This window comes from Macrotis lagotis, chromosome 3 (assembly GCF_037893015.1).
Source record: "Macrotis lagotis isolate mMagLag1 chromosome 3, bilby.v1.9.chrom.fasta, whole genome shotgun sequence".
NCBI lineage: Eukaryota > Metazoa > Chordata > Mammalia > Peramelemorphia > Peramelidae > Macrotis > Macrotis lagotis.
The window spans coordinates 222,695,350-222,717,766 of NC_133660.1; the positions used below are offsets into that span (position 1 = coordinate 222,695,350).

Here is a 22,417-nt window from a genome sequence, read left to right on the forward strand (position 1 = left end):
GACACTGTTGATTTTCCCATCTCTTGGATCTCCTTTCTAGTTTTCATGACAGTGCTTTCTCCTAGTTCTCCTCCCACCTTTCTGATGACACCTCAGATTCCCTTGCTAGAACTTCATCCAGGTCACATCCATTAATGACTGAGTTCACCCATGACTTTGCCTTGGGCCTTCTTTTCTTCTTCCTCTATACTAGAATGCTTGGTAATCTCATTAGCTCCCATCATTATCATTTTCATGCAGTGACTAGTATATCTAAATAGCCAACCCTAATCTCTCTGCTGAATTAGTCTTTTATCACCAACTTCCTTTTGAACATCTCAAATTGGAGATTCCATAAACATCTTAAACTCAATATGTCTAAAAAAGAACTCAATCTGTCTTTCTCCCCAAAAAAACACCTTTCTTCTTCTGAATTTTTCTATTGCCACCCATTCTCTGAGTCACCTAGGCTCACAACTTCAGTGTAATCCTTGATTCTTCATTCATACTCAGCCCACAAAACCAATCTGTCATCAAGTCTTCTCATTTCTACCTTTACAACATCTTTAGGATAGTTCCCCCTCTTTCCACCCACATAACCTCCGCCCTGCTATGGGCTATCATCAACTCTCTGCTAGAGTACCACAGCAGCCTTCCAGTTTATCTCCTTACTTCAGATCTCTAACCACTCCAATCCATTCTCCATGAAGCATGTAAGGTGGTTTTTCCAAAAATTAGGCCTTATCACGTAATTCCCTTCCTCAATTAGCTCCAGTGGATACCTGTTAACTTCAGGATCAAATATTAAATCTTCTATTTGGATTTTTAAAGCTCTTTATAAAGAGGCTCCTTCCTGACTTTTTTCATCTTCTTACACTTTTATTATTATGTAACTTTCAGTCAAGCAATACTGATCTTGTTCAAGTTAAATTTACAAGCATTTATTAAATATCAACCCTGTAGGTTTTCAAAATATATAGGAAACACATATAAATGCTTTGCTTATGATTGTCAAATCAGAGACACTATGGAGTAATAGAGATAACTTAAAATAATAAATTAATTTGAAGTCAAAAGGATTTGAGTTCAAATCTTGTCCAACACTTAATAGTTGTGTGACTCTGGACAAGTCATTTAATTCTTTTTTGCCTCAGTCACTGCCTAAGATATATCTCTAAATCAGTATGATTGTGTTATGATGTTCTGTAAGGTATGCAAATTACAGGTTTTTTCCCTTTGCTTGCCAAGAGAATGTGAGAAATAAGAGACCAAGCATATTTTTCCTTCCTTTTTTTAGGCTGCTTGCCCAAATTCATGATGAACTACTGTTTGAAGTGGAGGATTCACAAATTCCTGAATTTGCAGGTAAACTTAAATGTTACAATAAAATATAATGTAACCATATCTCTTTTTAAAAACATTTTTCCCAATTACACATAATAACAATTTTAATATTTGTTTTTTAAATGGTAAGTTTCAAATTCTCTCCTTTTCTTTCTCCCCTCCCATTCCCTGAGTTGGTAAGCAATATAGGTTATACATGTGCAGTCATATAAAACATGTACATATTCATCATATTATGAAAGAAAACAAAAAACAGAAAGTGAAAAATAGCATGCTTTGATCTGCATTTAGACTCTGTCAGTTCTTTGCCTAGAGGTAGATAGCATTTTCCATCATGAATCTTTTGGAATTGTCTTTGATCATCTTATTACTGAAAAGAGCTAAGTCTATCATAGCTGATCATTGCACAATGTTGCTGTTACTGTTTACAATGTTCTCCTAGTTCTGTTCACTTCATTTCGCATCAGTTCATGTAAGTCTTCCCAGGCTGTTGTTCTGAAATCATTCTGCTTATCATTTCTTATATTGAAATAGGATCATTCCATTAGAATCATATGCCACAACCTGTTCTAGTTACTTTTCTTGTAAGAAAAATTTTAATGTGACTTAAAAGTAAATAAAATTCTATAGTCATCTAATACTAGAGCTAGAAAGAAACAGCTCATCTAGACACTAATAGGGAAATGAGACCTACAAAGGGAGCCCTGACAATAGAACCCCTAAATCATTAAGGCAGAGAATGTTAGAGCTAGTAGCATCTTTAAAGATCCTCGAATAAAATTGGAAGGGACTTCAGAGGCCATCTAGTCCATCCCCTTCATTTTACAGTGGAGTAAACTAAGGATCAAGGAGAGGAAGCGATTCTATCTAGGGCCCTATAGCCAACCCTTAAGTAGAAGTCCAGTCTCCTAAATCCCAAGTGAGTTCTCTTTGTCTGAATTTCTCAGATATTGGGAAACTTAGATGACAGATCTGAGCTGGCTCCACACAAAACTGTGAATCCACTGAGAGTCTCTTCAGTGCCTGCTCTCCTCTCTTACCACCTCTTACTGCAGACTTGGGGTCCAATTATCCCCATTCTGCCTCCTCTCCCAGGCTTTTAGTGACTAATGAAACATCACCACGGGCTCATAATGTCTCAGTCCCAATAAACTAATGCCAGGAATGATATTAGAGATTGAATATGTTCCCTTTTCGCCCTGCCACTGAAATAAAGGAGCCACAATGTTAAACCCCCACAGAAATAATCACCAATAGAAAAATGTCATGCATGAGTGATAGGGGAACTATTTTAGGGAAGGTGAGCCTTCCTGCCATTCCTCAGTCAGGATACATAGTAGCCTCCTGCTCCACCTATATTTGAGATAGACCACATCTTATATTTAACCAAGAAAATTATTGAATAACTTCCTTATGAAGGATTTATGGGCAAACATAGTTAGTAGGCATATGCGACTCAAGGACCTACATGGGGGGTTTAACTATTCATCTTCAAAAATGAAGGATCCAAGTTTCAAATAAATCACAACCAGAAATAGTCTTTTTTTCTTAATATTTGCCCTAGCATAGGACAAACAACAACTGATAGGATATCCTATCTTCAGTATGAAAAATGGGTTTTGACTAGTTCTGCTGTATCTCTCCCAAAAGACCTTCCCCGCCTAAGAAGAGATCCCTCAGCACTTGGAAGACCAGGCTTCTAGCTTCCACTCTGACAATTCCTTGATTTTCTGAGCCCCTGTTTCCTCTTCTATAAAATGAAGAGGTTAGACTGAAGGATCTCTGAAGGTCCCTTTCAACTTTGATGGTCTCCCAATCTAAGTTATGCTTTCTGAAGTTTCAGCTAACTCTCTTCAGCTAACCCTCATCTGTAAAATGGGATAGTAATAATATTCAAGTTATTTTTCTCCCAGGATGGTGTTATGAGGAAAGCACTTTGCAGGTCTGATAGTGCTATCAAAATGTGAATTTTTGCTATTATAAATGTGAATTATGAAAAAAACAGACAGCAGTCCTGATGATGGAAGAGGTTACATGAGCACATTGTCCTAAACATGGAGAACAATGAGCTTAGAGTTGTATATATCCTCATTCCAATTTGATGCACTGGGGTTTTTTGTTATTGTTGTTGTTTTTTTTTAATTTTAATTTTATTTTTCCCAATTACATGTAAAGATATTTTTCAACATTCATTTTTATAAGATTTTTGAGTTCCACATTTTTCTCCCTCCTTTTTTGCCCCCTCCCCAAGACAGCAAGTAATCTGATAGAGGCTATACATGTACAATCATGTTAAATAGCTTTCCATAGTTGTGAAAGAAAAATCAAAGCAAAAGCAAAAAAAAAATGAGAAAGAAAAACATTTTTAAAAGTGAAAATTGTGTGAACTGTACTCATGTGGATGTTACATTAAGTACCACTTTTCCAGGAATGTGGTTGAGGGATTTCTGTTCAGATAGAAGTTGAACTAAATGCTTTTTGAAGTTCCATCTAAATCTCTGATTCAGAAATAGAGTTGAACTAGAAAATTCTAACCTGAGTGCTCCTCATGTCAGAGTTTCCTTGTTTCCCTCCCATTCTCTCATAGCTCACATCCAAAAAGTTGTCAAGTCCTATTGATTCTATTGCCCAATATCCCTTGTGTCTGATCTGTCTTGTCTACTCCTTCTGCCATCACCCTAGTTCAGGCCCTTGTCACTTCCCCTTGAATGTTTTAAATTTTCAATTTAATCTTTACTCTCAGTTCCATGTTCTCACTCTTTTCTACCCTTTCTCCCACCCACTGAGAATACAAGAAATATGATAGCCATCATACATACACAATCATACAAAATGTATTTGTATATTAGCTATGGTCCAAAAATAATGCAAGGAAAATATGTTTTAATCTGCCCTCTGAATCAATCAGTTTTCTTTCTGGAGGTAGATAGCATTTAATATTATGAATCTTTTGGAACTGTGGTTGGTCATTGTGTTGATTGGAATTACTAAGCCATTCACTGTTGATATCTTCACAGTGTTGTCATTGCTGTGTAGATTGTTCTATTGGTTCTGCTTACTTCACTTTGTACAATGGACTTTGCACACAAAGATCTTCAAAGATTTTTTGGAAACTATTCCTTTCATTATTTTTATAGCATAATAGTATTATTTCCATCACATTCCTGTTAGTTTCTTAATTGGACTCCCTGACTCCAGTATTTCCCCTGTCTTCTGATCTATCTTTGATACTATTGCCAGATTGGTCTTCCTGGTGCACAGTTGTTATCTTATCACTTCATTTAAGAACCTACAATGCCTACCAAATAAGGATCAGACTCCTAAGCCTGGAGGAAAAGCCCTAAAATGATGCTCTGTCCATCATCTCATACATACATTATACAGTAAGCAAACTGGACTACTCACTAATCTCCCAAAGTCTACACCTTCCTGTCTTAGCACCTTTCCTTCCTGCATCATTCCACATATGTATGGGTACAATAGAATGAAAAAAAGAGGACTGAACATAGAACCAAAAGATCTAGTTTGAAATTCCATATTAATTACTTAAATGACTGATGATCTGGAGCAAATTGCTTAACTTCTCAAGGACTCGTCTAATGATAGCTAATACCCAGCATTTATAAAATGTTTTTAAGATTAGCAAAGAGCTTTACAAATGTTATTTCTTTTGCCTCAGAACCTTCATAGTTATTATTATTATTATCATTATTATTATTATTATTATTCTCATTTTATAGATGAGGAAACTGAGGTAGACTTGCCCAGAATCACATGGCTAATAAGTGTCTAAGGCTGGATTTGAACTCAGGAAGAGGCATCTTCCTGACTCCTGACTGGTGTGCTCTACTCTACACCACCTAGCTGCCTCATATTCCTCATCTATTAAATGAGAAGTTTGGATTCAGTGATTTTTAAGGTCCCTCCTACTGATAACACCTCTGATTCCAAATACCACTTCTGTGAAATTTTTCCTAATCCTCATAACTAGAAGTGGTTTTTCCTCATCTTTCAATTCTTATTATGCTTTTCTTATGTACATATTTTATATAATAGTTATCTAGAAATGTGTCTTATTTGCATAAATTATATTCCTATTTTAAGGTAGAATATCCATTGGGTAAGGGACTATGTCTACATTGTCCAGCACCAAACAAAAGGCTTTGCACAAAACAGGATCTGAAAAAATATTTATTGAATGATTGAATGAATAAAGAATGAACAAACGCAATGAACAAACACGGAATTCTCCCACCTTTTTAGTAGGTCATGGGATCACATATTCCTTGGGAGGCTGACCTTTACCTTCTAAAGGCAGAGCCTCCCATACTGAGGGAGTTTGACCTTGCACAGAAGACACATCTCCCTGAACAACAGGCATCAGCTTTAAATATTAGGCAGACTTGGCTCCATATCTAACTAGTATAAAACCTAAGCATGCCTAAGTAGTATTTCTTCTTTACAAACACTCTCCTTTTAGAAGTACAGCCTATATTTGTAGCTGATATCTGATCCAGCATCATCTGTAAAATGGCAAAATGTTTGGTCCCAGAAACCCCCTAGCACCTGAGTCTAAGCACCATGGAACAGGCTAGCCTCTGTTTGTGGGACTATCCTGGAGCAAGTGGGCAGCCGGCCCATTCGAAAACATTGTTACTTAATCTGAAAGTTGTTCTTGCCTCTAGTATCCATTTCTGTGGCCCTGAAAGTCCTTTCCTTCAGCAGGTCATGATGTTATCGCCCAAGGAACTAAGCCCATATTTATAAACCTGAACTGAACTGGCAGTTAAATGCTACCCTTCACTGGCTCATGAAATTTCTTCTAAACATTAGGGACAACTGTTTTGGTTTTGTTTTTGTTTTTCTTAGTAGCCTAAACCCGTGAAATACAAATGACATTAACCTCTTTCCTACGTGGTCATTACCACAATCTCTAATTTACTTTATCAGTCTCATTTCAGTACTGTTGTGATAATGAGAACATTAACTCCATGCCTATTCAAATTGAAAACCTGGACTTGATTCTGATCCACCATAAAAAATAGTTTATTAAAGCCATCCATGCATTTCTCTACAGAATGAGACAGATCATCACAAGGAATTCAAGCTTGGTTTTGCTTAAGCCATAGTTTAGCTCAGTTGAATTTTATATGGACTTTATAAAGGCCTAGCTGATGACTAGCACCTCAGCAGGATTGTCCAGTGGGCCTAGAAAGTCAGGGCCAGAGGGAGAGACCCTGGGACTGTTCAGGACACTTTGTTTGGCTTCTCCCCTTGGAGCCATCTGGACAGGAGAAAGCCTTAGAACATAGATGGATGTTCAGCCTTGTACAGGGAATATGGGACCTGAAAGTAGCCTTAGATCATAAACCACTGGAATTGGGAGGGGCTTTAGAAACTACTTCATCTAATTACCAGATTTTACAAATGAAAAGACTGGAACCCAGTTGTAGATGTCCAGGGGATGAAGAGTCAATTCTAAAAATGTACTTTTCCTGACTCCCATCCCAGTGTTCTTTCCATTGCACCAAATAGGTTTCATCCTTAGCTGTAAATGCAAGCTTAGGGCAAAGGAAACTATGATCACTTTAGAGATGAGAGAACTAAGGCAAAGGAGCTGCAACTTTCCAACATACTTGGCCTTATAAGTAGACCATGGTCATAGCCATTTCTATGTCCATTGGGCTTTCCTCTCTTTGCCTATTGATTGGACCTTAGTGAGATGGAGGGTAGAGTCCAGATCCTGCCTTCAGCACTTCCCAACTGTGTGACCTTTTCTCTGGAGCTCAATTTCCTCCTCATTAAAATAAATATAATGACATTTGCATCAGCTCACAGAGGAAAGAGTGCTGGATTTGGAATCCGAGGATGTGAGTTCAAATCCCAGCTCTACTGCTTACTACCTGTGTGACTTGAAGCAATTAACTACCCTCTTTGGACCTGTTTTATCATTGTCAAATGAAAAAAATTAGATTCCCTGGGGGGGCAGCTAGGTGGCGTAATGGATAAAGCACCCGCCCTGGAGTCAGGAGTACCTGGTCAAATCTGGTCTCAGACACTTAATAATTACCTAGCTGTGTGGCCTTGGGCAAGCCACTTAACCCCATTTGCCTTGCAAAAACCTTAAAAAAAATTAGATTCCCTGGGCTTGATCCTCAAGGAGTGTTTCAGGTTGGATCATGGTCATGTTTTATTACTCTGAGAGAGTAAACAGCAACAGTAAGTGCAGAGAAATTAAGTTCCTTGGCCCTCTTTGGCCCCTTCACAAAGTGAGGTTTCCCCAGAAGGGCTTGATCTTTATAGAAATATTCTAGAATTCTACTTAGTCTCAAGTGTCTTATGAGCTCTTTTTATCCCTCTCTATCCTGGTATCAACCTTTCCTACGCAGTCTTCTGTCCTGTCATTTCTGCCTTCACAAATGTCCCTAACACCACTAGTCCCTCATGCAGGCCCTGTTAACATAGCCTACAAATCACCCTGCTCCAGTCCATCTTCAGGTCTGCCATGTCATACCCTCTAGTCAGTAAACTCCCATGGCTCCCTATTCCCTCCAAGTTCAATTTTGAATTTCTGTTTAGTTTTAAAAGGTCCTTCCTACCCTTCCTTTGCCTCATTGCCCCACATTTCCCTCATGTTCTCTACTCCAGTGACACCAGTCTCCTGGCTGTTCCTCAGGTAAGATAGTTCATCTCCTGACTCTAGACATTGTTGCTGACTGCCCCCATGCCTGGACTGTTCTTCCTCATCACTGTCTTCTGGTTTCTCTGGTTTTCTCCAGCCCCAGCTGAGGCCCACCTCTATATCCCAGTATTCCTCTGTCTCAGTGCCCACCTGTGCGTGGACATCATCTACTGGCTGTTCTCCCCCAGTAGACAACAAGCTCCTGGATAACAGGGATTAATTTTTTACCTTTTTTGTATCTCCCTGCCCCTGCCACATAGTAGGCACAGAATATTTGTAGATCTGTTGAATTTGGGTTGATTAGAATTTCACTTATGGTCTGGTAATAGAAGCATCTGATTTCACAATGATATATCATAATGTCATATTAAAATCATTCATCAGCAAGGTACTTGGCTATGGAGCCCACTTTGTCAGTGTGTCACCCACTTTAGCAAATTCAGTGCCCTTGGGGGAGAGAGTAGGGAGGATTCAGACTGAGGGAGCTCTGATCCTAGAAACCGCAGAGGGTGTCTGGTTCAGCCTACACCTACAAAAAGAGTATCTTCACTTGAGCAGTTCTGGGGTGGGGGTGGTGAAGGTCACAACTATCTCCATAAGCTATCTGCCTATTAAAATGCTCTGCCATTTTCCAACTATGAAATATCTATTCTTCGTGTATTTCAACCAAAATAACCATCACAATAGATTGAATGCAGAATCAGATAGGAGAATACAGCTGTCTTCTATTAAACCAATTGTTAAAAAGATTTGCAAAAATAAGTAAAACAGTGGCTAAGATGATTGAATGTAAAGCATAGGGGAAAACTGGGACACTAATTCATTGTTGGTAGAACTATGAACTGCTATGAATTTTGGAGAGCAATCTGGAATTATTCATAAAGAATTATTAAACTGCCTATATCCTTTGACCAGTGACACTCCCACTGTTTCCAAAGATGATTAGGGAAAAAGGGAAAAAATTTCTATATGTTCTAAAATATTTATAATAGCTCCCTTTGTCATGGAAAAGAACTGGAAATTATAGGGATGCCTTATCATTTGTGGAATGACTGAACAAGTTGTGATATATGGTCATGTTATAAGAAATGAAAAGCTCAATGATCTTAGAAAAACATGGATAAATTTGTATAGCATAGTGAAGAACAAAATGAGCAGAACCAAGAGAATGTTGTATACAGTAAAAGCAATATTGTTTCAAGAAAAATTTTGAGCAACTAAATCATTTGGACTATAATAAATACCTAAATTAACTACAAATGATCTATGAAGGAACACTCAACATCCAGAGAAAGAACTAATAAATAGAAGTTTGTATAGAATGATTCTCATATATATAGATATAGATATGCATATATATACACACACATATCTGTGTCTAGTAGGTGATCTCTAGAGTGGGGAGGGCAGAAAAAATTAGGGAAAAAGTTATGTGATAACTTCATTATATATAAAAGGAATAGCAAGTTGTAGGTGTAGGTAATAGATTTGCAGTTTCATTTGCAATCTTCTTTTTCTTTCTATGTTAGAGAAATGCTTGTTTTAATTCTTAAGTCCAGAACAAAATAAAATTTTAAAAGATAAATAAAACAATGCCAATCTTCTTACTCCTTTTTTGTTCTGAAAAATATGGTTATTTTTATAAGTTATTTATGTTAATATATTTGAACTTATTGTTATTTTAATAGATTAATAACTATTTTTAAATGTTAGAGTATAAAGAGATCCTGAAATCAAAAATTAACCACCCCTATTCTCAACTTCAGGCTCTATTATGATGAGGAAATGGACAGCTCTGATTGTTAGGAAGTATTTCCTTATATAGTAGCAAAAATCTGTCTTTGTAACTTCCACTTACTACTCCTAAGTCTGCCTTCTGTGGCCAAACAAAACATGTCTAACCCCATTTCCTATATCTGCCCCTCACATACTTGAAAACAATGATCATGTCCCCTTAAGACTTGTTTTCTCCAGACTAAACATCTCCTCTTCCTCCCCTTAATCCTCCCACGTCAAAGTTTACCATCCATACCTCCTCATCCCCAGGTCTCATGCTTAGTGCAGCCAACAGGGAAACATTGCCAAGACAAGGAGAGGTCAGAGGCAATGGGAGGGAGGAACCTTGTCAAATCACAAGCTAATCACCATGAAAATTCTGTACTGGTACTCCCAAAGAGCCTCTAAAATAAAGCAATCTTTAAAATTATTTCAGTGATACTTTTAAAAACCATCACTGTCCATTCCCAATGATTTCCTCATGGTTATAGAACATTGCCGAGAGAGAGAGAGAGAGAGAGAGAGAAAGAGAGAGAGAGAGAGAGAGAGAGAGCCAAGCAAAGAAGTAATGTGGGATAGCAGAACTGACACCATCTTGGACTTGAGTAGATATACATAAAAATCTCTCAAATGCTTATTATCAGTGACCCAAGTCAGGTCACTGAACTTCTCCCTCTTCTATCAAATAAAGGGGTTGAACTCAATGCCCTCTGGGCCCTGTCCAGATCTAAATCTGACCATGTCTGATAAGGTCAGCCTCATTCCTCAGAGGAAAGGCCAATGGCTCTGAGTGACCTTGCACAAGTCATTTAATCTCCTTGAACTATCATTTCCTCAACTGTAAAATGAGGGATTGCATCAGATAGCCTCTGAGCTTGCTTGCTTGCTGGTCTTCCTTCCTTCCTTATTCTATTATCTCTCTGCTGACAAGGAAGGTGCTAGGCAAATTTCACTATCAATTCTCTGAAGTCACTTCATTGATCAGTTCTAGTCTTTAAAAAAAGATCATATATAGATACCTTCTGGTTTTATGTCACTATCACTTCTCTTTATAGTCTTCCCTTTCCCCAGTCTGATAGCATATGCAAAGAAACAAATCCTAGTTTTCTGCTTCTGCAAAAGAAGGGAACAAGGTGCATTTTTCTCATCTCTTCTATGGGTCTCAACTTGATTATTACAATTACAAAGAGCAGTTTCTTTTTTTTTCCTTTTCATTTACATTATTATAGGCAATGTGTTGGGTACTTACATTGATTCTTCTTATATCTCCATTCATTAGTTCATATAAGTCTTCCCCAAGTTTCTTTGAATTCTTAGCATTTGTTATTTCTTGTGACATAAAACATTACATTACACACTGCATATCCATATCAGTTGTCATTTCCCAATTGTTGTTGTATTCAAATTCCACTGCAGCTACCAAAAAAAAAAAACTATTATAGTTCTTATCACATAATTGGAACCTTTCACTCTGTCTTTGAACTCCTTGGAGTATATGCCTAATAGTGGTATCCCTGAGTCAAAGAATATGAACAGTTTAGATACTTTTTTCAACATATAATTACAAACTGCTTTGTAGAATGGTGAGACCAATTAACAGCTGAGACATTTACCACATTTGACTTTTGTCATTTTTGTTAATCAAAAGAATATCAGGTGAAACCTCAATTGTTTTAATTTCTATATCTTTTTTTAGTCATGGTTTGGAACATTCTTTTGTAAGGATAATTGTTTTCTCCTCAAACTCTAGCAACAAGAGTTTTTTTAAACACAAAAACTTTTCAATTTAATGTCATCAAAGTTGGACATTTTACCTTCTTTGATCACCTAGTGCCCTTGTTTAGTTAAGAATTCTTTCCCCTTTCCATAGTTGTGAAAGTCACTCCTATAATTCTCTACTATATTTTTTGGAGGTCATCTGTGGATTCTCTTGATACTATATTTTCTGTATTCAGAACTTTTGAGCAGTTTTTTGTATTATTTCCTACATTATGACTTCAGGAATTTTTTATTGTTTCTATACATTCTTTCTTCAGGAATCTATGATTTTTTTTATCGAGATCATGTGTTTCTTGTCTTTTGATTATCTTTCTCTTAAGTATATTTGTATTCTGAAAGTATTGTTCTCTCTTTCTCTTGGGAGAAATTTGCTAGTATGGATTCAAGTTCTTCTACTCTGCTAATTTCTGTTGTACAGACTCTAAATTCATTTGTTTCTTTATAACCTCTCTCAAGATATTAGTTTCTCTTCTAAACCCCTGGAGTATCTGTGCTCTCTTGAAAAGTCTCCCTGGGTTTTATGTTTCAGCAAATGTTGATTCAATTTCCTTTGTCTTAAAATATTTATTTAGAGGGGTTTGTGATCGTTCAAATATTTTGGTACTCATCCTCCATTTCATTTTGTCTTTCTTCTCTGTTGATTTAGCTACTTGTACTCTAGATTTTTAATTGATTTTTTTTCTTCTTGAAATCCCTGGTTTTAGCTTTTCCCCCCACGCCTTATATTCCTGTCACTCACTTTCTGATTCCTCTCCTTGATAGGTTTTTTCCTGCAGTTAGAACATAAAACTGTCCCCAAACCCTTCTATACTGGGAAGTTTACTTTACAAATACCTTCATCCCTGCTCCAAGTAGCTTCTGGGGGTACAGGACTGGTCTTTTCCTCTGCCCCAGTCCTCTCCATCCTTTTCTTCTCTGCCTGTGGTGAATTAGCAAGGATCACTTTTTGCAGAATCAAGGTAGGAGAGAGTGGGTGTTACAGGCATTTTCTACTGCCTTGGGGTTCCCTAAGTCTGAGGCTGCCCCAGACAGAGGCAGCAGAGTTCCTTCCTCCTTGTCCCACCAACTCCCTCCTCCTAATGTGGCTGTGCAACTTCTTAGAATAGAATGATCAGGATGATGGGGAAAGAGCAGGGACTAGGCTCACCATCACATCTCAACAGTGCCAGGAAATTTCCCCAAAACAAGTTCATGTGACTGTTTATGTGCTTTGTAAAAATGGTTAGGGAAGATGCCTAGTGGGCAGCTAGAATGCTCTCCTTCCTCTCCTGGGCCTCTGCCATTCCATCACGTCCTTCAAGACCCTGTCCCTTCCCTTTTGCCTCCTCCCCATTGCTCCTAGCACCCTCCTTCTGAGATGATCCTTCATTTATAGTGCCTTGTACCTACCCCTCTATTTGCATGGTCTCTCTCCCATTGTAATGGGAACCCCTTTCAGGCAAGGGCTGTGGTTCTAACTCTCTTTGTATCCCCAGCACTTTTCACAGTCCTTGGCTCGGCACAAAGCAAGCACTCAAGTTTTACTTTTCAGTGGAAAAAATTTTCCCAGACCCCACTATATTAATAGTTGTACTATTAGTACCATTATTATTGAATGAGGAAATACACTATGAAAAAGTAATTATGACTTCATTAACACTTTTTTAATAAATCTATATTTTATTCATTACAATAGTATCTGCATACATTTTAAAGTATTGATATATATGTGTAAAAGGCATACTATTTATTCAATCTATAAAGATTTTCAGGCCCCTTATAATAATTCAGTGATCCCCTGGAGTACATTCCCTTGCTCAATAAATGTTAATTATACTCCAACTCTAACATGCCAAATTCTTTGGTCCTTCCATCTCTAAAATTTTCTGACTTCTATTACTATTATTCAATTCCAATAATAATTCTATTAATAGGAGTGAAGGATTGAAAGGGATTTAAGGACTGGGATCATGATAATGTGAAGCCCATTCAGGGGATGGCAAGTTTGATAGCACCCCCCAAGGCAGCAATCTAAGAGTGGGGAGATAGAGGAAAGTGGATCACATAAAGGGAAACTTCCCAGTAGTTCTGTGAGCTGAGCCTTATCTTTAAGACCTTTGTGCAAAACAAAAAAAGAGATCGCCAGCTTCTTTCCAGTTAGTAGTTTGTGACTGGTTTTGAGTCTTAATGTTATTTAATCAATTATTTTCTTTAAAAACTTTTGATTTTTAAAAGATTTACAGCATTAATACAAAATGACATTATTATGGAAATGACATTATTGGTTACAAAATCCTTGGAAATGCTTCACTAGTAAAATGGAAAGAGCTCTAAAAATCAGTGACTTCCTGTTGCCTCTAGAATCAAATAGAAATATCTCTATCCAGCTTGTATAGACCTTTACAACTTGGCTTCAGACTCTCCTTCTTGCCTTGTTGAACTCATTCTCCTCTTTGCCAGTCATACTGGCCTTCATGTTCTTCCAAAAAGATGAGCTCTTCTCTCTCCCCTCTCTGTGTATTTTTTCATTGGCTATCTTGTGTCTGGAATGGATTCTCCAATTCTGCCACCTCATCCCTCCCAACTGCTAGTTCTCATCTTAACAAACTTCTTTGTATTGATTTGTTTTTATTCTCTTCATATTTATTTTGAGTATCCTTATATATTACTCATTGTCTCCTTCATTTGAATGTGAACTCCATAAGCATTGTTGGTTCTTGCCCTTTGTCATTGAAGATCCTAAGTATTGTTACTTCTGCACAGTCACCGATGATCTCCTTATTGCCAAATCTAATGACCTTTTCTCAGTCCTCATCTCCCTCTACAAACTTGCACAATATTGATCTCCTCTTTTCCTTAATACTACATATAATGTGAAGCTTCTCTTCTCTCTTGATTTTTGTAACCTTACTTTCTTGTTCTCCAATCCATCTTGACTGATAACATTTATTAATTTTCACTAGACCACTCCCTACCTCTCCATCATTTTACACTTTATTCTCTTCCACACCCCTAAGGTCCAGGACTCTCCATCTCCCCACTTCACTGAATTTTTACTGGCTATCTCCCCACTTGTAGGGTGTTTTCCTTCATTATCTCTACCTCCTAGCTTCTCTAAATTCCTTTAAGTCTTAGCTAAAATTCTACATTTTGTAAGAAACCTTTCTTGGTCCTCTTCAATGTTAATACATTCTTTCTGAAATTATCTCCAATTTTACATACATGTGTATGTGTGTGTGTGTGTGTGTATATATATCTATGAGACACATATATATAAATGAATATATACATATATATTTTTTATTTGTGCATAGTTGTTTGCAGTTTGTTTCTCATATTAGAATTTGAGCTCCTTGAGAGCAGAGGTTATTTTTGCCTTTCTTTTTTACCCCCAGTAATTAGTACAGTACCATTCACATGGTAGATAATTCATAAATGCTTATTCTTAGTCTTAAACTCAGAAGATGAAATTTACTAACTAACCATGAAGATTTGGACAAGTTTTTTAATCATTCTGTGTTTCAGTGTTTTTATATGTGACCTGGAGATAGTAATATTTGTTTTACCTGCCTCAGAGAACTATTTTGAGAAAAGTATTTCAAGTGAAAGGATTGCTAGACCAGAAGTCAGAAGATCTTGGGTCAAATACTAGCATACTATTTACTATGTCTGAGACAGATCAAGTAACTTCAATTCTCAGAGACTCAGTTTCCTCACAGGAATTTGTGAAGAAATCACTAAGTTTCTATAGAAATGTGGGTGGTGGTGGTGGTAGTTGGTGGTGGTGATTAGATAAAGTCATATATTTAAACCTTTGTTCATCATGGTGTAGGGATAAAGAGTTGGCCTCAGAGCCAGAAAGATCTTGGTTTCATTCCCCTTCAGACACATTACTAGAGTATAAACTTGAGCAGATCATATAATTTCTCAATGCTTTAGACTCTAGGCAACTCAGACTTGAAGTTTAAGTAAAGGTGCTGACCTGTAACTCATCTGAGAGTTTCCTTTGCCAATAAAATCTCTATAATATATAAGTTACCATTTAAGCAAAATCCCCCCCACAGACTGCCTAACACATCTAAATCTTGACCTGCAAATGATTCCTGCCCCAAACATCCTTGTTGCTTTCTTCACTCTTCATCTTTATATGCTAATTCATTGGATTGGAGATCACTTTATAATTTGTCGATTACTTTACAGTATAAAGATGCTGTCAGATGGGCTCCAGTCTCTTTTTGTCCTACTCATCAATTTTTCTCTCAGTCTTCTTAGGTTTTTATTGGGTTTCTTGCCAAGATTTTTGTGGACTTGTTTTTCCTCCCACACATTCTTCCCAATTTTATGAAGCAATACTGCACCTAATCTTCTTTCATCCCTCACAAAATTTTGTAGGCAAATTTATGTTCAAAACCAGGTACCCTTGACTGCCACATCTCTCTACCTGGCAAGAAGATAGTGTTTGCTGCCTGAGGTTTTAGTCTCTTCATTGTGATGAACTTTGCATCCATTCATTTTCTACAGGAAATCATGAAAATCCATGTCATCAATTTCCTATTTTCCAGTGTATGTAGTTTTTTTTTAAAAAAAAAAAAAAAGGTTAGATCTATACTGTTGTAATTATATACCATATCTTCTGGTCCTTATCCTTTCCTTTAGTTTTGATTTTAGTCTTTGCTCTAGCACCCAGCTGATTCTGAAATAGCTCCTGCATTCAGAACCAGTGGTTTCCTGTCAAGATATAGCCATTGTTTGGTGCTAACCCAGCACTGAATACCCAGGAAGCATTCATGATATCTAGACACAAAAACCTTCTGAGTAGTTTATAAACTTTTGGTCTCTTTTAATTTCTTAATCCTGAGTTAGATTTTCTAATACTTTTTTTAATCATCTTTCTTGAGGCCTACCATTGCATTGAAGTCATTGAGAATTAATATTTACATTGACTTAATTTGAAAGATCTTGTCAAGTTTCTCAGAATTTTCCTACCACCTCATTGTCTGCAACAGATGTTGGTAGATAAGTTGCAATTATCTTTACAGTGTTTTTTTCCCTTATGTTCTTATGACTACAAATCAAGATGACCAGAGGTCCCATGAAATTATTTTTCTTGTCTTTTTGGTTACACTGACACCAACACGCCATACTCCTTTATTTTTCTCTCCAAGAAAAACCTAAGAACTGTCCTTTCATATATCTGCAATCTCCTTAATGTCTTCTGGTTCAGTTATAGCAAGAATGTCAGTGTTGATATGGTTCAGTTCCTCTGGCACTGAGTCTACTCATTGGTCAAAGAGAAAGGACCAGCAGTTAAATTAATACTTATTAAAAACTCTAGTGTGGTTCTTAACCCTTTCTGAACCTTTTTCTGTTCCTTTGCCAAAACAAAAAGTGGTTACACTTTTGTGTGATGAAAAGAGAACTGGATTCAGGGTTATAGGGCTGAATAGTAGCTGTAGAAAACACCTTGCCTCTTCCAGTTTCAGTTTCAATTCTGTATTGGACCTTCCAGCTCTCTATTTGTTACTTGAGTCTATCTCTTCTTGTGCCCAAGGTGATAGGATTCTGTGTACCAAGCCAAGCTGATCTTCAGACAGGTGATTCAAACTTTCACTGGGAAGAAGCCTTTTCATTCAAGGAAAACCAACTAGGTCTATCATTTTGTTGGCATGATCTTGCAAGAATCCAGAATCACCTTCTTATCCTTCTAAGGCATCAGATTAGAATTGTGTGTGTATCAAAACAAAAGCCCACCTATATTCCATAAATACAGCCAAAATATCTATCATGGCAATCAAAATGATCTGAGTTCATAATGATCTCTGTCCTCTATTCCCTGCTAAATTTAGATCACTTTCTTTTCATTTGTTAATGTGGATCTGCATTCTTCCTCTATTTCCCATCTATATCCTCCAGTTTGAGAATGTGATTGCACAGAATCACAGGGTTTGGAAGGGACCCCCAAAGGTATCTGACAAAGAATTGCCTCCATGATGAAATAAAAATGTTCTCTCAGCTTTTGCCCATAGGGACTGATAGGGAGGGAAAACCCCCACCAAGGGAGAAAATTCTACTTCTGGAAAGGAAGTTCTTTTTTAAATCAGGCCTCCATTTGTTTCTGCAATTTCCTTTCATCCATCCTGATTTTGCTTTCTGAGGCTATACAGAACAAATCTTTTCAGTATTTAAAGGCAGGGTCAGCTAGGTGGCAAAGTGGATAGAACACCGGTCCTGGAGTCAGGATGACCTGAGTTCAAATGTGACCTCAGACCTTAATAATTGCCTAGCTGCGTGACCTTGGGCAAGTCACTTAAAATCCCATCACCTTGCAAACAAACAAACAAAAATACTTAAGGTCAGTTATATCATCCTGTTTCTCCTTAAGTCTCTTCCTCAGGTTAAACCTACCTAGCTTCACCAACTGATCCTCTCAAGGCCCTAGTACCAGTATAATCTGACTGTGTAGTTGCTGTAACATCAACAAAAACACCAACAATAATAGGAGCAAGATCACATTTCTGTAGTTTACCATTTACCTGATGCTTCCCCAAAAACAGCCTTGAATAGCAATGGTCTCTTTATTGTGTTTCTACTCTATAGATTGGAAAACTAAGGTTCAGAATGATGAAGTGACTGAATCATATTCTAAGAGTCAAAGCTCAAATCCAGGATTCAAACTTTTCTCATCCTTCGATGTACAGGGTCCTGTGTTCAATCACTTGAGGAGATAAAATGTTTGATAAGACCCAGGGCCTCACTATTACAGAGCTTGCATTCTAGGGAGGGGAGAAGGCAAACACCAATACCTAGGATAACTAGAGTGGTACAAGAGAAGTCCACTGGACTTGTTGGCCAAAGTTCAGTCCTTTTTTCCATACAGCCATTACAACTAAAAACCTCAAAAGTCTCACAAGAATGAGCTATAATAGGATCTTACCTTTCCCTCAGCTTTTCATTAGAAGCCAGGGTGAAAACAGAATTTCTTGAATAGAAATGCATTTTATTGGCAATTTTTCAAGAATTTAATTTAGTCTGATATCTATTTATTACATACTAACTGTATGTAAAATGTACTATACCAAGTAAAAGTAAAAGTTGTCATGGCCCTCAAGAAATGCATATTCTAATGGAGGTTTAAAAGAATGTGTTCACAGAGAAAGTAATTTCAGGAGATTGAGAACTGGGGAATTGAAGAGAGGCCTCCTGTAGGACCTGGGGCCTCAGCTAAACCTTGAAGTAACTTAAAATCCCTAGGAGACCAGGCTGAAGGAGGTGAAGGTCATAGGCCAAAGCCAGACAGAGAAGGTTCAAATCTGATGTATGGAAAGCAATGATGGAATGCAGGGAGCCTACGAGTAAAGCAGTTCCAGACTAGCAATGGAAATCAAAATGTCTGTATTGTCATGATATGAAATGTTCAGACACCTTAGGAGCCACTGGACTTCTAAATGACTACACAACTTTATATGTTTGTTTTTTGTCTTGATCACAGCACTGGTCAAAGAGACCATGGAGTCACTGCAGAACATCCAGGCCTTAGAGCTGAAGCTGAAGGTAGGAGACTCGGTCTGATCCAAGTCAGACTTAATGAATTATAGGTGCAGGGAATGTGCACAGGACTTCATTAGATGTTGTCAGTTTGGAAGTGGAAGAAAGAAGGGTCCCCAAAACCTATCATGACAACAGGCCCAAGGTATACTCTGGAGGATTTTCTCATTTCTTCTGACTCTCCAAAAAGCATGAAAAAAAATCTGTGTGCTTCCCCTAATACATATAGAGAACAAATTCTCTCCCTTGAAAATACACAGTTCAAAGTATTCCCAAAGATAAATGCTTTCGTGAATGCTCTCTTTGTCCCAAAGATTCTCTAATACAAATCTCTGTGATTGCCAACAGTCCAAATATGAGAATTTTTGTGGCAGAGGCCTACAACAAGCTCTCTCTCTCTCTCTCTCTCTCTATCTATCTATCTATCTATCTATCTATCTCCCAGTCACAGGTGGGAGTAGGGCCAGCTTTTTCCCCTTCTCTCCACCATCCAGCCATGTCTCATAGTTCTCCTCATCTCCACATCCCATATAGTTTTCCAAGCAAACCAAAGAGTTGTTCCATTGTTAGGAGTCATCTCCTTCCAATATGAGAACAGTGTGGTACTCAGATGTGTGGTACCATCATTTCCCAGCAAGTTTCCATTTTTCTTTTTCCAACCAGCCCCACCCTCCTTCAGTTCTGTTTTCAAAGAGGAAACTAGTTTTTGTCCCAAGTCACTCAAATGGGAGGAGAGGAAAAGGGAAAAGATTCTAACCACCTGGATAAGTAATTCTCACTGGCCAATAAGGACCAGAAGGAATCCAGGTAAAGGAAGTTCTCAGGGACTTTAAAAATCTCATTGTGTGACCATTAGCTTCAACCTCATTAACCAGCCATAAGAACATTAAAATTGCCAGGAGCTATTTAAGTTGACTGATTTGCAATTCACTGATTTTCTCTGCCTTTCCCTGCCACCTCACATAAGGCAGTTTACACATACAAAACATTTCATTTCCATCATCTTCTTTGATCCTTACAGAGAAACAGAACAAGCGTTATTATTTCCATTTTTCCAAGTAAAGGAACTGAGACTTGGAGAGTCAAGGTGACTTGCCCCCAGTTACATGTGAAGATCATTCGGCTTGGAGTCGAAAGATCTGGGATGAAACATCATCTGGACTCCCAATCCAACTGGGCCTTGGCAGTCAAGTGACCTCTCTAGATTTCAGTTTTCCCTTTTATGAAAATAATGTCAGAATAGATGGCCTTTAAAATCCCTTTCAACTCTAAGTTCTATTTCATGTTTCTTGGAGGCATGAATCAGAAGAAATGAGAAAAATCCTCCAGAGTCTAGGTCTGTTGTCAAGGCAAGGCTTTGAGGGCCCTCCTTTCACAATAAGGGGAAAGTGAGGCCCAAGTGCTCTTAGTTTAAGTGTCAAAGCCCAGGACTCAAACCCTGGTCTGGGACCCATCTGCTACACTGTAGCATCCCGGTAGGCCTGAGAAAACATCCCCAGACCAACACAGACACTGTGATATTGATCTCAGCTCCCTGACTCATTCATGTCTTCTCAACATGGTCATCTAGAGGCTGGGGGTGGGGATCGAGGGCAAGGGGGATGGGGGACTCTAAGGAACATCCTTCCTTGGGAAAGAAGCATGTTTTGTCATCTCCTTCCCTAAAATGGCAGGATTCACACTCATGATGTGACTGTTGATCTTGAAAAAGCCCTGGCTTTGGATGAGGGCTGAAGACTCTTTTAAGATTAGAGAAATGTGTATCTAGTACCAAAAGTTATAGCCATAAACCAACCTTGCTTGTCTCTGGTGAGCTTTCTGCAGGATGTGAAGGTGCTCTGGGTGTAGGGTCAGAAGGCCTGAGGTCAGATTTTAATTGTGCTTATTTTCCACGTGACCTCGAACCAGGCTTTGAGCTCTGGACCTCAGGTTCTTCATCTGTAAAATTAGAGTCTTCTAGAAGTAAATTCTATGGAACTATTGATTGAGCCTTATTAGATACCATGACATCATAGGTCTAGGACACTCCAATAGTGGTAGTGATTGCAGTAGCAGTGGGGGTGGCAGAAACTGCAGCGGCGGCAGCAGCAGCAGCAGCAGTGGTGGTGGTGGTGGTGGTGGTGGTAGTAGTAGTAGTAGCAGCAACTATTCTAGTGGTAGTAGTAGTGGTAATAGTATTGGTAGTAGTAGTCTTGGTCTTGGTAGTGGTACTAGTGGTAGTAGTGACGGTGGTGGTGGTGGTGGTACTAGTGGTAGTAGTGACGGTGGTGGTAGTAGTACTAGTGGTAGTAGTGACGGTGGTGGTGGTGGTACTAGTGGTAGTAGTGGCGGTGGTGGTGGTGGTACTAGTGGTAGTAGTGGCGGTGGCGGTGGCACTAGTGGTAGTAGTGACGGCGGTGGTGGTGGCACTAGTGGTAGTAGTGACGGTAGTGGTGGTGGCACTAGTGGTAGTAGTGACGGTGGCGGTGGCACTAGTGGTAGTAGTGACGGCGGTGGTGGTGGCACTAGTGGTAGCAGTGACGGCGGTGGTGGTGGCACTAGTGGCCGCTGGGCAGGGCAGGGGCGGCCGGCTGGCCTCGGGGCTCGGCCCGGGGCGGGGTGCCCCTCCGGCCCCCCAGCGCTGCCCAGCTGCCCACTCTCCCGCAGGTCCCGCTGAAGGTGAGCCTCGCCGCGGGCCGCTCGTGGGGGCACCTGAGCCCCTTCCCGCCGGCCCGCTAGGGAGCCTGCCAGCGCCCGGGCCCAGGACGCGCCGTGCGGACCTCAGGACCTCCCGGGCCCCCGTTGCTGCAAATAAAGACAGTCAGACAGACAGACGCGCCTCCGCCCTTCATTCTCGGACCCCGGGCCGCCCGCTCCGCCGCGTGGCCTCGCGGGCCCCGATCCCCCGTGGGAGCCGCCCCTGGGCACAGCGCGGCCGCGCAGTTCGGGGGTCGATGCCCGCGAGACCGAGTCCGACCCCCCCGCCTGGCGCCGCCCGCAGCCCGGCCTCCTCCTGCCCACCGTGCCCGGCCGCTGGGCACCCCGAAGGGCCGGGGCCGCCTCGGGGCGCAGGGAGGCTGGGGGGCTCCCGACCGCGGTGAGGGCGAGCTCCCTCTGCCCAGCCCCTCGGACGGGAGGGGGCGCTTCCTCCGGCCCGAAGAAGGGGGTCGGCCCGAGCTGGGGCTCCTCCCGGAGAAGGACCGACTGGGCAAACCCCAGCGGCGCCCCCAGAGCCTACATGAGGGGGATCTTCTACCCCTGCAAGCCCCAGCGGGACCCCCAGAGCCTACATGAGGGCGGTCTTCTACCCCTGCAAACCCCAGCAGGGCCCCCAGAGCCTACATGGGGGGGTCT

General features: G+C 39.6%; 1 protein-coding gene across 6 annotated transcripts in view; it reads left to right on the top strand.

Moving 5' to 3' along the window:
• The window catches only part of POLN (DNA polymerase nu), a 349,980-nt gene extending 328,096 nt beyond the window's left edge, over positions 1–21,884 (top strand). For all 6 annotated transcript variants that reach the window (XM_074229925.1, XM_074229926.1, XM_074229927.1 and 3 more), the window contains 3 exons: positions 1,277–1,344; positions 19,029–19,090; positions 21,731–21,884. In XM_074229925.1, the coding sequence (XP_074086026.1) occupies positions 1,277–1,344; positions 19,029–19,090; positions 21,731–21,802 (202 nt within the window). In that variant the 3' untranslated portion in view covers positions 21,803–21,884. The remainder of the gene's footprint in view (positions 1–1,276; positions 1,345–19,028; positions 19,091–21,730) is intronic.
• The last annotated feature ends 533 nt before the right edge of the window (positions 21,885–22,417 follow it).